The 14,324-nt window shown below is 49.8% G+C and overlaps 5 protein-coding genes and 1 non-coding gene across 6 annotated transcripts; 2 read left to right on the top strand and 4 right to left on the bottom strand.

Annotated features, from left to right (window-relative positions):
* Nucleotides 1-917: 917 nt before the first annotated feature.
* BKA67DRAFT_529606 (fungal-specific transcription factor domain-containing protein) lies at nucleotides 918-3,414 on the top strand (the record flags this gene model as incomplete). The annotated part of the gene is made up of 4 exons (XM_046099098.1): nucleotides 918-1,402; nucleotides 1,456-1,486; nucleotides 1,543-2,025; nucleotides 2,083-3,414. The coding sequence occupies 4 exons, from the start codon at nucleotides 918-920 to the stop codon at nucleotides 3,412-3,414; spliced, it is 2,331 nt and encodes a 776-aa protein (XP_045963585.1).
* Nucleotides 3,415-4,889: 1,475 nt separating this feature from the next.
* BKA67DRAFT_529605 (uncharacterized protein) lies at nucleotides 4,890-6,108 on the bottom strand (the record flags this gene model as incomplete). The annotated part of the gene is made up of 6 exons (XM_046099097.1): nucleotides 4,890-5,144; nucleotides 5,411-5,599; nucleotides 5,692-5,713; nucleotides 5,823-5,878; nucleotides 5,916-6,057; nucleotides 6,101-6,108. 6 exons carry the CDS (start codon nucleotides 6,106-6,108, stop codon nucleotides 4,890-4,892), a joined length of 672 nt encoding a protein of 223 aa, XP_045963584.1.
* Nucleotides 6,109-6,387: 279 nt separating this feature from the next.
* On the bottom strand, nucleotides 6,388-7,963 carry BKA67DRAFT_14144 (histidine phosphatase superfamily). Its single transcript, XM_046095064.1, has 3 exons — nucleotides 7,722-7,963; nucleotides 7,342-7,674; nucleotides 6,388-7,292 (listed from the first exon to the last, which is right to left on the bottom strand). Exons 1-3 carry the CDS (start codon nucleotides 7,812-7,814, stop codon nucleotides 6,693-6,695), a joined length of 1,026 nt encoding a protein of 341 aa, XP_045963583.1. The 5' UTR covers nucleotides 7,815-7,963; the 3' UTR covers nucleotides 6,388-6,692.
* An 847-nt stretch (nucleotides 7,964-8,810) lies between these two features.
* Nucleotides 8,811-8,882, bottom strand: BKA67DRAFT_t8. Its single transcript has one exon. It is a non-coding gene; the product is annotated as a tRNA-Glu (tRNA).
* A 352-nt stretch (nucleotides 8,883-9,234) lies between these two features.
* BKA67DRAFT_529603 (uncharacterized protein) lies at nucleotides 9,235-10,237 on the bottom strand (the record flags this gene model as incomplete). Its single annotated transcript, XM_046099096.1, has 3 exons — nucleotides 9,235-9,908; nucleotides 9,963-10,124; nucleotides 10,180-10,237. The coding sequence occupies 3 exons, from the start codon at nucleotides 10,235-10,237 to the stop codon at nucleotides 9,235-9,237; spliced, it is 894 nt and encodes a 297-aa protein (XP_045963582.1).
* Nucleotides 10,238-11,791: 1,554 nt separating this feature from the next.
* BKA67DRAFT_589472 (AMP-binding enzyme) lies at nucleotides 11,792-13,846 on the top strand (the record flags this gene model as incomplete). Its single annotated transcript, XM_046104463.1, has 1 exon — nucleotides 11,792-13,846. One exon carries the CDS (start codon nucleotides 11,792-11,794, stop codon nucleotides 13,844-13,846), a length of 2,055 nt encoding a protein of 684 aa, XP_045963581.1.
* Between the last annotated feature and the right edge of the window lie 478 nt (nucleotides 13,847-14,324).

The raw sequence follows: 14,324 nt of genomic DNA, 5'->3' as shown, positions 1-14,324 counted from the left end.
ACAGGATTTCTGAATGACGATCGAACTGCCGTATACAGTGGTGTTGTGCTTTCGCAAGTAATCTGTCATCACAGACCCACCATGGTTCACCTTGACATCAGCGGGCCAGACGTCAGAATAGTATTTAGTTAACAAGCTGGACTGGCTGTGTCTACTCAATTCATCTGCGTCTGAACCGTCCTAAAATAAAATAAAATGGTCTCAGGCGCGCCAATTTGCCGCAAAGTTTAGGAGCTTACTATATACGCTATCCCTTCTCAGGTGTAGCGGACATTCAGAGCTTCGTTCGGGCACGAATCTTCATAATCGGCCCCGAAGTCTTTCGTACTGGTCATCGGTCGGGCGCTCTGCAACTTGATCGGCGTTATCTCACATCTGTCACACCTATCCTGTCTTGTGTTACCATACTCGCAGCTGGCCAGCACCTTGTCAACAGTCCGTTTCAATCACACATCCCCCGTCGAAGGCGCAAGATTCTCCGCCATGCATGCGCATTAAGAGAAACATAGTGTTTCAGAAGGCGGATGAACGAAAGTCCCGCTGGTTGGGGTCCATGATCCTGTGTGCACTATCAACGGCTGAGTTCTCTGGGCGGTTAAAACTGTCTTCCTATAACTCATGTAAACGACCTTCACCGGAAACCAGACTGCTTATTTAGTGCTTTTCTCAACCCAGATCTGTCCGTCTGTCCGTCACGTCTGTCTCACCTCTAATCCACGTTGGCGTTTCACACAGAGAGCTGCTGGCTCGGTCCCGAAAACTACCCCAACTTATCCACTACAATTCATTCGCATGTTGTGCAGATTGGCCCGTCGCCATCTCGGAACCAAGCTCGGACTCATCTCCAATTGCTCGTGCCGTACTCCGTACGTACGCATACGTACTGAAAAACTCGGGACCGATAAACGAGTCTTGCGATGTCGGATACCGCGGAGTCCAGTATTCACACGGACGGGGATCCATATAGGCAAAGCTCATCTCCCGGATCATCCGCCCCACACGTTCAGAACGTCCAGAATGCCCAGGATGCCACCAAGGTGACGCGGGGTACATCTTGTGTCTTGTGCCAGCAGAGGAAAGTCCGGTGTGATAAAGCCAAGCCGTGTTCAAACTGTGTAAAAGCTGGTGTCGAATGCCGGGTGATACCTCCCCAACCGCCAAGGCGACGAAAGAAGCGTATCTCTGAGAGGGACCTTGTCGCCCGCTTAAGGAAATATGAGGCTCTCCTCGCACAGCATGGCATCGAGTTTGAGGCCCTTGGCCCGGACATAAAGATTACGGACCCTGGGACTGTCCACGAAGGCGATGAGTTGGATACTGATTTCAGGCAAAAAGACTCGACTTTGGGGTCTCTCAATTCTGAGCTGATATCGTCGCCGGGAGAGAATCCTCACGTACCAAAGTGAGAGTGTCTCGCGTCCATATATTTTTGCATACTAATCATTGTTCCTCTAGAACGTTCAAGTGGTTTCCCTTCCAGAAAGAGGTACGTATTCCCCAAAAGTTGTACATACATACACATCTGTAACATCTTGTGTTCAGTTCCGCGCGACGGAGAGTATGCTGCAAGACTCTTCCGACGAAGACGATGTAGGATCTGGTATCAACAAAGCTTACGACAAGATGTTCCAAAATTCTGATGGGTTTCCTTTCGTCGTAGGAGGAGGCGTTGAAAGCGTCGCTGACCAGCACCCACCTGCCATTCAAATCATCCAATTATGGCAGATATATCTCAACAACGTGAATCCCTTACTCAAGTTGACACACACTCCAACGTTGCAAGAACGCATTATCGAGGCCACGGCGAACATCAACAAGATATCTAAGAGTCTCGAAGCTCTGATGTTTGCCATTTACTTCATGGCAGTGACATCTTTGACCGATGAAGAGGCACAGCTCACATTCAACGAAGAGAAACACGAGCTCTTGCAACGGTATTATATGGCTTGCCAGCAAGCTTTAATCAACGGAGGATTCATGAGAAGCCCAGACTTGACTCTCTTGCAAGCGTTCTTGTTATATTTAGTAAGTTTCTCATTTCTGCAGTATATCTCCTCGGACTACTTGTCTTACATGGTGTAGATGGGCATCCGACACTATATGGATCCACGAACGCTCTTCTGTCTCACTGGTATCGCTGTTCGACTAGCTTACCGATTGGGCATCCACCGTGACGGTGCTGGCTTTAGCCTCGCCCCCTTCGAAGTGGAGGAAAGGAGAAGGTTATGGTGGACGCTCGTCAGCTTCGATCGACGTATAGGAGAGATGACCGGGTCGACCATTACCGCCATCTCCAACGGAGGTGACTGCAAACTTCCTCTCAACATAAACGACGCCGATCTCCATCTGCACGCCAAAGAGACCCCAAATGCGCACATTGGCGCCACCGAAATGGTGTTCTCACTTACCAGGCTCGAGTTTGCAAAAGCGCCGGGAAGCGATAAGATGAAGTCTGTGCTGTCTGAAACTGCACCGCAAGTGCCGAACGTAGCGGACCACCGCATGGTCAGCTACATTGAGCGCCTTGTAACACATCTTGAGGACATTTACCTTAAGCATTGTGATCCTAAGATTCCACTTCATTACTTCGCTTTGTTGATGACGAGAGCGAGCATCTGTAAATTAAGGGTAATCTCGGGATTCTATAAAATCGCGACCACAGCCCCTCAACCACTTAATCCTTCAGATAACGAGCAGCTCTTCATCGAATCCATCAAGATGATCGAGTATGATACCATGATTCAGAGCAATCCTGGTCTGAAGGGTTTCAAATGGTATACTCTGATGCATTTCCCGTTTCCAGCATATGTTGCTCTTGTCAAAGACTTGCGCACCCGAACATCTGGAGAACTCTGCGAACGAGCTTGGAATGCAATGATTGAACACCACGATAGCAGGGGCATTACGAGTAGCAACATGCGCAGCCCAATGCACCTGGCGTTCACACCTTTGTTCCTGAAGGCGTGGAACGCTCGTGAAGCATACGAAGCGTCACAAGGAAGAACTTTGACAGCACCGGCGATGATTATTGGTATGAGGCAACTGGCTGCTCGTTTAGGACTAAAGGAGAACAGCAAATCTCCGGAACCCATGACACCAGCAGTCATGTCACCAAGAAGCTTCTCCAGCCCTGAGGCTCAGTTGAACACCGACGCTCAGCTCAACACTCAAGAACCGAACATGCAAGCGTACCCGGCAACAACCGCAGCGTGGACCGGTGCACCAGCCATGGGCATGAACCCAGCTCCCCAGTATGCTGGTGCTTTCGCGGATATCAACTTTGGTGGCGAGGTGGATTGGAATTTTCTCTTCCAACAATACAGCGGTGTTCAGATGGGCCCGCCACCCAATCAGCCACCGCCTGTTCCCATGCCCGTTGCTACAAATAATGGCATGTTCTCGGTCTGGCGATGACCGTCTCCAGCCTATGTCATTTTGCGGCGTTCGAAACACAGAGTATAGGATCCGGCGTTCGTGCATTTCTCATGTTGACCGGTAGACAGTAGAGGGTCAATGTTTTGTGGATAGGGCTTCTTACGCTGAGCATGTAAATTGACGATTGTATAACGGCAATGGTTCTAGCTCTATAGCTAGTACTGATGGATGCTATTACAAGCAACAACCAATTGTTGCAGTCGGAGGCCCTTTGGACGGAATTAATGGAAACGATAATGATGCAGAAATGGCAAAGGGAATGGTTTGCTTTATGACCCTTCCTTCTGGTGATGAGGAAGTTGAATATATATATGAGCCACTGTATAACAAACGCAATAGCATGCGATCAATATTTGCTTCAATTACGTAGGCAATACCAAAAACCTGTCTTGAACGCGTAAACCTTCAAGTATGACAAGAAACATGAGAATGTAGTTATCCGTCCTCTGTTTACCAACCACTTCCGACCCCCCTCTCTTAGCTCTCAAGGAACCATACAATCACAAAATGCTTTCCCACTACTATTGTTTTGATGACTCTTCCAAACAATTCTGACCGAGCACAGAGGATCACCTTGGCATGTCTTCGAGGCCATCATCCGGCAACTCTCTACAGTCCACCACGGGCGCATAAGCAGGAGGCGCACCCAGGATGTGAAAATGCCCAGGTCAGTGATCGACCGCTTATGTATAAAAGCCCTCGACGAATTTTTTTTACCTTTTCTTCTTTTACCTTTTCCTTTTTTTCCTTTTGCTTTTCCTTGACTTTTCGTTTTCTTTTTGGTCTGTGCCGCTACGCTGACACTTATAACATTAACAGAGGGTCTCGCACTACGAACCCACTCTGGCGCCCCTCTGCCGCGATCCGCGCCACGCGCCATGCCAATACCACACACGTTCGAGAACCTCGAGGCGCCGCACGTGGTCTCCTCCAACATCTCGTCGGACCGCGAGGACGAGGAGCCCTGGCCGATGCGCCGCGATTACTCGGAGCCCGCGTCGACGGTTGTGGTGTGCTTGCTCGTGCTGTGTGGGCTCTTGTACGTAATCGCTACGGGCGTATACTCATATTGGACGTGTGGGATGGTCATGGGCGGCTGTTGAGATGAGACTCGGTGGTCGAGGGGTACGTCTTCGAGTTTAGCCTGTCGAGTGAGCGTTTGCGTTGTTGTGGTGGTGCTCCATTTTGGGAAATGTGCTGCGGTCGTTATCTCTGCGCTGTTCTTTCGTGTGCAGTATGCTTTACTTCATATGTACCGGAATGATGTTTAAAATATGACGCAATACTATAAATTGTATCAAATCTACTGAAGATACATCATAGCCAATCAGGACTTCTGAGGTATAGCGGTTGTCTCGAGATTTGTTCTGGTTGGGCTTTCCACATCAGGTACTTGCTTCTTTGCAGATCATATGACCAGGTAGTCTCAGGCGATGACTGCCCAAGAATAGATCTTATTTACACCAGTCTGGATCCCTTGCTGATGGGTCAATCAATACCCGGTCGCCATGATGACAAATGTCGTGGGTATCGCAAAGTAGGAACATAAGAAAAGTTTGGAAGACAGCAGGTTTCCTTTCCCATTCGAGCGGAGGGATTGAGAATACAGCGGCGAAGAAAGTCGCCGGCAGAAGGGCCATTGTCATGGTAGCAATAACTTTCATCTCAGATGCCCATTTCCTGTAGTCTCGACCGGTCAGTGCCATGACCTGTTGTATCATGTCAGTCTATCCCCGTTTCGACGATACCCATGACACCGGTACTGCTCAAAATATTCTATTGGGCTTTCATTCGTTCGCCAAGATTGTACTGGAACCGCTTACAGGACTCCAGCCTTGGCTCTAGCGCGATGACTGCCTCTCCGAACGACTCGACACAGCTGTTGTAATGATCCGTTGTACTACCACAATACAAGACCACAATGGCCCCCTTCCTATCTGATCTGTGTGCGTTCTTCAATCACTCGACCACGTACATGACGATTTGCACTCTTGAGTGTCGCTGAGGATATACCACTGACTCTGGCTACCCTCCAAGAAGCTTCCATCAGCTGCGCTCCTTTTAACGTGCCATCGTTGGTGCTATCTTCCGATGCTTTATTTGGCGGAGACTCTCGCATTACCTTCTCCTTCTCAGTCTTGTTTTCGGGGTTGAATATTGGAGACTAATGAAGTGTGTTAGCATCCGTGGTGTTTGTATTCTGCTCATGTTGCTGATTGTGGATTTGTCCCTCCTTGGGGCTCTCCTTTTTCATACAGCGTTGCTCAGTCCGTGTAGCCTGTGTAATTTTCAGTTTTGTTCTTTTCTTTTCCATGTTATAAGCTTTTCAAAGTAGTGAACTAGATCTACTGTCACGATACACTGAAGTATATCAGCGCCCGACGTACCCAGTATTGCAAGTTGTGCAGTCAGTATTGTACACAACTACACTAATCTCGGGATTCTAGCGACGACTTTAGAAGAACTGTTTGAATACTCACTGCAAGCGATGCTGGGTAACATAAATGCTGCGGCTGCCGGGATATCAAATTTACCGCCCTGTGTCCTTTGACAAGACCGATTATCGAGGTAATTACGTTCATGGACGAGTGCGCGTGTTTGCATAGTGTCACCGTCATAGGACTACACAAGCATATACAGTATGACATTGAGAGCTAGCAATTACTTCTTCATGGTGGGTGGTGAGTTCTCGAAGGAGATTGCGAAAGAATTTCAAAAAGCACAATTGTGTTGACCAGATAATATATGCTCTATAGAAACCCTGGAAAGGATAGAAAAATGATCCCAACAATTGCTTCCAATGATCTTTGAGCATCTACGTGCTACAGTTGGGGCAGGAGTTCCCAGTTCCTCAAAAGGCTGATCTTGAGGCCCGATAGAGAAAAGAAGCCGAGTGCAGCAGAAGCAGGCTTGCACAGCATGAAACTTGGCTTTCTTGCATGGTTCTGCAATTAAGTTGGGCTGAATAACGACTTGCATTAGTTTTATGATAGCTGGTTGTTAGCGTGACTTGTCAATTATGAGATACGAAAAAAGCACAAACACTGGAAATGAGCTTCAATCATGCAATTTCTCCCAAATCAGACGAGCGGATGAGAACCTCATGTCAAAATAATAACGCATTCAATTCATGCCGTTACTTCGCAACCGTAGCATGTATATCATACAAGCTCCAGGTACTGCTCGCGAGTACCTTGCCTCGGAGTCTCGGACTGTCCGCTCGCTTGATTGGCTGTTTTCCGCAGGATACGCGGCTCTCAAACACCCTTTGTGGTTCCTAATGCTATCTTCTCAGCTTTGACAAATAAGGGCACCATGACGCCTTCTCCCACACGGAACATCGGGGCGCCCACAGCACTTAGAAGTGCTGAGATGGCATAAGAATGTGTTGTCAGTGAGATGAATGGAGAAGCATCATGCGTGAAGATATCTTCAAGAAGCTTCTGCTTCCGCACAACATGCTCTTCCATTGACTCCGCCTTGTCAGCATGCCAGAGTACATCGTGCTCCCCAAAATCTTCCTCAATAATGTAATCAGGGTAGTTCTCATGTATCCAAGATCTCGTACTACGCCTATCGCAAGTGTGGTCGGTCAGAAATTCTCGGAGTCGTTCCTTGATGGTCGGTTGGAGTTTGCGTTGATGTGCCGAGAAAACAGGCGCATAGACCAATTTTGTGGTCTCAAGACACCGAGCTAATGGACTTGTATAGATAGTTCCTGGCAGAGGCATGGCCTCATTTTGTACGCCGTTGAGCCAGAACTCACCCAGGCTCTTGGCTTGAGTGATACCAGCGTCGACTAGGTGAGCATCGGCCCATATGAGTTCGCCATCACCATCACGATGCGACCAGTCGTGCTGCAGAGAAATTAGCAAATGGCTTCCTGCACGTCTCAAGGCAACTTACATTCCAAGCCTGCGATCCAACCTTTTCCATGACTTGGTTATGCACGCCGAACCCATGACGGATCAGGAACAAAACCTTATAAGACTCGCCATCCTTACTCTGGCTGTTCAGTCTCTGGACATAGTTGGCAAAACGAGCCCACCGTGCACTTTCATTGGCATCGTGTGTGTCCTCTCCATCATATGCTCTGTCTAGCAGTCCCAGACCAGGCTGAGTAATGACCTTACCGCCTTCGTACTGCTCTGCGGTTTTCGCGTAGTCTACGAAGAACCCCTCCACACACGAAAATTCGTAATTACAGGTTATTTCAGCTGCGTGATCGGTCAGCTCATTCTAATTCTAATAAATAAGAGTCCGAGTGATCATGGGAATGTACTTACAGGAAGGTTCGGGCATTGGGGAGATGCTCGTGCCACGAGGCTCAGAAGTAACATTGCGATCAACCGCATCTCGCTTCTCGAATGACTGGTCATCTGCTGTTGGCATCGTCAAGCTCGTTGACTCGTGGTTAGATTTTGCTGAATCTGAGTGAGAAGTTGTGTCGTCAGCCTGCTCAGTTGGGGTATGCCCTGGGGCTTGGCCGACGGGCTTGTGTTGATGGAACCATTCTCGTGCTATGTGCCAAGACATCTCTTATGGCTGTCGTCGCAAGTGGTTGGTGGATGTAGGCAGGAAAGATGGCTTAAAACAAGTTTCGAGATGCAATAAAGCGCTCTTGGGCGCAAAAAGATGTGGTTCTTAAGAATGAAGGCTCAGCTGAAACATATGCACAATGGGCAGGTGCTCAGTGTTTGCTACGGTGCGGCTGGGCAGCAGTGCTGCTATAAGAGGGGCACACACTTTGCTGCATGCAGGCTTTGACCTTTCTTCCCTAATCGCGGGCCTTACGCCAAACTCTCCAAGTGTAAAAAGTCGACGAATTTGGGGGGTTGGCAATCACATATTCTTGGGGTTCAGAGCGATTTTTGACAATTCTTGACTTAGTATAATATCTCCTGGTCCTGTAGTGATGAACGAACGTACGAAAGTGATGTAGTATGACTTACTAGGTTAGTGTGCTTCCTCATTCACTATCGTGGCTCAAGGTAAGAGAATCCTGTGTCACATACTCTTTTGTGACCAAAAGACGGCTATTTATGTGTCTTCGTTTGAAAATACATAAATCAGGCTTTCTTAGAGCATCATACTACTTGATGTTTTTGGGTAATTCAAGATTGAATAGCACATAGCCCTTTAATAAGAAGAGCTCAGACTAACGATCATTGCATAGGAAGAAATTGTCACAGATGAGGAGTCAGCCCTAGGAGAGGATACCTGAGCTGTTCTCCAAATAAAAGATGCTGCAGGTCTACTTCGGCTTGAAGAAGCATATATAAACACTTATCATCATTATGTGTCGCATAGCCATTCAGGCGGTACTGAGTACAGCAATGCGCAAAAGAAATGACAAATAGATAAAAGAAATAGTCCTCCCATACAGAGAATCGAACTCTGGGCTACGGAGTGAGAATCCGTAATGTTAACCACTACACCACATGGGACTGCTTCCATCTGTTGGATGGCTTTGGTCAAGGTTTGAGAGTAAACAGGCAGTAGAGCGGCGACACGAAGGGCACATTGTCTTCGAGGTCAGGTCAGTAAATCTCACAATCAGGGAAGGCGCATCTACCTTGGGTTCAAGTTGCTATACACGTGCTTGCAAATGTAACCCTCCTGAGCATCGGCATGCCGCGTATGCAAACTACCCATGGATCCGCACCGCAACGCCTTGCCATGCTCAAGGGCTATCTTTCGCAGTATGAAAGACTTTATCAACACAACAGACATGCCAACGACCTCGATGGTGATTGTTTTAAGTCTACCCTTAGCGTAGTTGTAATACCAGCCATGCCTTTATATACGGTCACCATCTCGCAATATGCCAACGTGTATTACAAATCCAGCGTTTGACCGTAGATCATCTGTCAGGGCAGATCCCGGAACACGCCAAGTCTGGAAACGCTCATGGAACTCCTTCATCCACCCTTCGAAGATCTCAGGATCTCGCAGCTGTTGAGCCACGATGCATATAGATGGCCCACGACTTTGTAGGGCCACTGGGTCTGAAGTCCTCAACTTACCAATATCAACGCAGGTCTGGACCAACGGTCGAATCAGAGCATCATTGTAGATACAATCGCAGGCAACGATGACGTCAAAGCTTCTAACCACATCTGAGCCTGTTAAGCTTGACGTGACCTCATCCAGCTCCCAGTCTAACGGACTGAAGATCAGATTTGTCTTCCGGACAGTAGACGAGGTCTTCCCTTTCCGCCGGGATCCAGTACTACCCGACATCATGACGCCAGAGTTCTCTGCCAGATTGCTCTCTACTATTTTCGACACGTAGGTCTGATCGGTGAGGACATACTTTGAAATGGACGGCGCCAGAGCCAGACCAGTGAGGCCGGATATACCGCAGCCCAATTCGATTACTGTTGAAGATGGACCCAGGATGCCAGTTTCCCGGAGATGATTAGTAGGGTTGACCATCCATTCTGCAAACATCGGCGTTATCTTCCAAAGCACTGTCTTGAATCAGCAATCAAGTCACCAACCTCTCAATCTTTATTTAGACTAACCGGCGCCAGTCGTTCCTCCGGCACGGTTCGACGAGAGAACCGTGGGGGACTGGTTAATGACATAGTCCTTGCCGGCAATGGTCAAGTCCAACTTCGATGCTCTGGAATCAACGAATCCGAGATTCTGAGAGGGGATGTCCTGGCTAAAGAGTAGGAACGTTTCTAGGTAGTCGTAAGCCGACCGTCCCCTATGTCGCATCTGTGGGTTTCACTATACCTTCATCTGGATCGTCTATCTCAGGTCCCAACTTATGCAGGAAACTGTTTACGTCCATTTTTGACTCAATGGATAAACTCATCGAGTGTGGCACTGCTTAGAGCCCACACTGGACCCGGCTTCTTGGCAAATCACCTGGACAATTCTAGGCAGGACTTGGCTGTGATCATCTGATAATGATAGGGCAGTGGTGGCATGGTGGCTGAAGGTCAAATGCCAACTGCTTGTAGTGGGTAGTTCGACCTGAAGAATTTAGTTACATGGGCGAGCTGACCTCTAGTCTAGGCCTAGTCGTTTACTGTGATAATTCGATGTCCCCGCGAAAATTGGATTTAGATAGTTAGCGTCTTACCAGTGGTATTTTGCTTGGGAATTCTGGGAGGCGGTCGAGCGCCGAAATCATGCGCGAAGTTTAGCATGTTTCGTGCCTCTCTCAACAGCTTAGCTGTCGCCAAGGAATAGGGCGCATGTAGTAAGATGAGCACACCCACCCTGGATGGCATCCAGGATAGAAAAGGAGACGCGTGCTGACTTTGGCGACATTTACACGTACTGTAGGGCGCGGTACGGCAGCAGTACACAATTGCAGTCAGATTCCTATCGGTCTACTAGCCTACCAAAGGCCCATATGTACAGTGGATGCAGGGGGTTGGGTCGGCGCGGCTGCGGTATAACACAGGAGCTCGGACTCATTTGGTAGTGCTACGACTGCAATGGTCGCTAGCTGTTTACTACAAGCTATGCCTTACCCGAAAGCCCACGCAAGGAATACAGAGGTATCTGGGTTAGATGTTTCCAAAGCTGAACCCCGGGTTGGACGGATTTATTTGTACTTCTCGTCGAGTAAAGGGTAGTATCCACCGGGCCCCGAGGCGCAGGTCATTCAGCAGGCGGGATGCCTGGGCCAGGCAGTACAAGCAGATCTGCCTGCGTCGGAGTGTGAAGGGAAATCTGCTGCATGATGCTTTCCATGCCTTCCAGACCTTTGATCCATGCTTTGGAAAAGCTTGGATGTTGGGGAGTGACGGGGATTAGCATTTGGTCTAGACTGTAACGGGCTTAGAATTCGCTTGATTGGCTCTCGGCATCCTCTTTAGCGGGCTGGGGTTTATCGCATTGGCAACTGTTTTCGTCATTTTGCCTTTGGAGCTCAGGCCAAGCAAGTAGGCAAGCAAGCAGGGAGTAGTTAACCGTAGTACTTTCAACAGGTTAGGTTTATGAAGGTAGCCAGTCACTCAGTCAAGTCAAAGCCATAAGAAGTCTTCGACGGCCTTGACCAATACCTCTGCGATCCCCTCATTTGCTGCCACGCTGTCCTGCTCAAGAGTCTCCCTTCCATCTCTGCCTCCTCCGCGGAGCTTTACCTTGAGCGCTTGTGTATCCCCCCCCCCCCCCCCGTATCTTCGCACTTACCGGGTATCTTTCCCTCCTAATTGCCATAATCTCCGAGCTCCTACTTTTTTTTGACTTCGCGCGACCTGGAGGTCCTCGAGTCAACATTCCCTCCTCACACCCCCTCCTCACCAGAACTTTCCTCCTCACTCTCTTCCTCGCCGTAATCATGTACGAGTGGGCAGACGCCAAGTTCAGACATGTGGCCCTTCAGCCCAAGATGTCGGCCAAGGGTCCATACTCTATCGAAGTCCCCGGCGCCGAGCCAGTCGAGGGTGAGACAATTCCTCGCCGCCTCCCTGCCGCAAAGGACGGTCTAATCTCGAAGCCTGTCGAGAACATCTCTACCGTATACGAGCTCGTGCGCGTCAGCGCAGAGAAGTTTGGCAATGCAAAGGCCATGGGCTCGCGTCGTCTGGTGCGGACTCACCAAGAAACCAAGAAGGTGAAGAAGATCATCGATGGCCAGGAACAGCAAGTCGACAAGAACTGGACCTTCTTCGAGCTCAGTCCCTACGAGTACATTACATATCACGAGTACGAGAGGCTAGTCCTGGACATTGGTTCCGGTCTGCGGAAATTGGGCATGGAGAAGGACGATCGCGTTCACATCTTCGCCGCCACCAGCCAGAACTGGTTGGCAATGTCCCATGCCGCAGCATCGCAATCCATGCCCATTGTTACCGCTTACGACACATTAGGGGAGGAGGGCCTGAGACACTCCATGGTTGCGACTGGTGCGAAAGCCATTTTCCTGGACCCTCACCTGTTGCCCACCCTGGGCAACGTGCTCAAGGATGCTACCGAGGTGCGCTATGTGATTTGGAACAGCCAGAACCAAGTTAAGGACGATCACATCAATGCTCTGAAGAGCAACTTCCCTCACATTACGGTCACCAGCTTCAAGGATCTGGAGAAGCTTGGCAAGGAGAACCCCTCGGATCCTGTGCCTCCTGCTCCCGAGGATCTCTGCTGTATTATGTACACATCCGGCTCCACCGGCACCCCCAAGGGTGTCCCGTTGAAGCACAGCAACGTGATTGCCGCAGTTGCCGGTGTCAGTGTTGTTGTGCAGCCGTACATTGGGCCTGGCGACGGTCTCTTGACCTACCTCCCCCTGGCCCATATTTTGGAATTTGTTTTTGAAAACGCCTCGCTCTACTGGGGAACAACCATGGGATACGGTAATCCCAAGACGCTATCTGATCAGTCTGTTCGCAACTGTGCTGGTGATATCCGAGAGTTCAAGCCGTCAGTCTTGGTTGGCGTACCGGCAGTATGGGAGAACGTCAAGAAGGGTATCAGCGCCAAGGTAGCTGCAGGGTCTTCCATCGTCCAGAACATGTTTTGGGGAGCCCTCTGGGCCAAGCAGGCACTCTTGTCGGCCGGTCTCCCCGGTTCCGGAGTCCTCGATGCAATCGTGTTCAAGAAGATCAAGGAAGCTACGGGTGGAAGGCTGAAGCTGTGCATGAACGGCGGCGGTCCCATCGCCAAGGACACGCAGAAGTTCATTTCCATGGCTATTGCCCCCATGATCAGTGGCTACGGTCTCACAGAGACGACCGCCATGGGCTGCCTGATGAATCCTATGGAGTGGACCTCAGAATCGCTGGGTGCCATGCCTGCCAGTATTGATGTCAAGCTCGTCGATTTCCCCGATGCTGGCTACTACGCCACCAACAAGCCCAACCCGCAGGGTGAGGTTTGGATCCGTGGCCCGTCTGTACTGGACGAGTACTACAAGAACGAGAAGGAGACCGCTGAGGCCATTGCACCAGGCGGCTGGTTCAAGACTGGCGACATTGGCGAGTGGGACCAGTATGGGCACCTGAAGCTCATCGACCGCAAGAAGAACCTGGTTAAGACATTGAACGGAGAGTACATTGCACTCGAGAAGCTCGAGTCCATCTACCGATCGGCGGCTGTGGTAGCAAACATCTGCGTGTACGCTGACGCCTCCAAGAACAAGCCGATTGCCATCATTGTCCCTGCAGAGGCTGCTCTCAAGAAGATCGCTTCGTCCGCCGGCGTGCAAGAGGGCAGTCTTGAGGAGATGGTCCACAACAAGAAGCTTCAGAGCGCTGTGCTCAAGGAGCTCCAGAACACCGGTCGTCAGGGAGGTCTGTCAGGAATCGAGATCATTGACGGTGTGGTGCTGTCCGACGAGGAGTGGACGCCGCAGAACAGTCTCGTGACTGCTGCCCAGAAGCTGAACCGCAAGGGTATATTGAACAAGTACAAGAAGGAGGTCGACGAGGCTTATGGCTCGTCTTAGTTACGTGGGGAGGAAAAGGAAAAACGAAGAAAAACAGGAAACACCTCAGCTGTGATGGAGTAGGGTGCGGTAATGCCTTCTTTTTGCCCGTTAGCCGACTGCTTGCGAGTGGAATACCAAAATTGCGTATCGGCGTCTTTCATGACCTAGTTCGCTGCTGATTCAGGGCTGCGCGGGAGGGACTGTTCTGTATATATATTATTGTAGCAAGACTTATTCCCTACTGACCCCTTTTTGAAATTCTAATCAGACGCACGGTCGCTTTCTAATGACGCAAGAGCACTGCGTGCTGTGTGGTGTCGGTGCAATCTGGTCTTGCATTCTACAGCGCAAAAGCATTTCAAAGGTCGGCTCTAATGCACGACGCCGCGGACCAGGGAGATATTATTGTTTCGGCGGTGCACGCAGATTCGGGGCAGGAACGAAATCAGGAGTAATGGTCCAGAGTAAAAGATAAAGACGGCGTTATCCCATCTGT

The sequence above is a fragment of the Truncatella angustata genome, assembly GCF_020726525.1.
Source record: "Truncatella angustata strain MPI-SDFR-AT-0073 chromosome Unknown BKA67scaffold_1, whole genome shotgun sequence".
NCBI lineage: Eukaryota > Fungi > Ascomycota > Sordariomycetes > Amphisphaeriales > Sporocadaceae > Truncatella > Truncatella angustata.
Note: the sequence above shows the minus strand (reverse complement) of the source record. Positions and strands in the feature narration are given on the sequence as shown.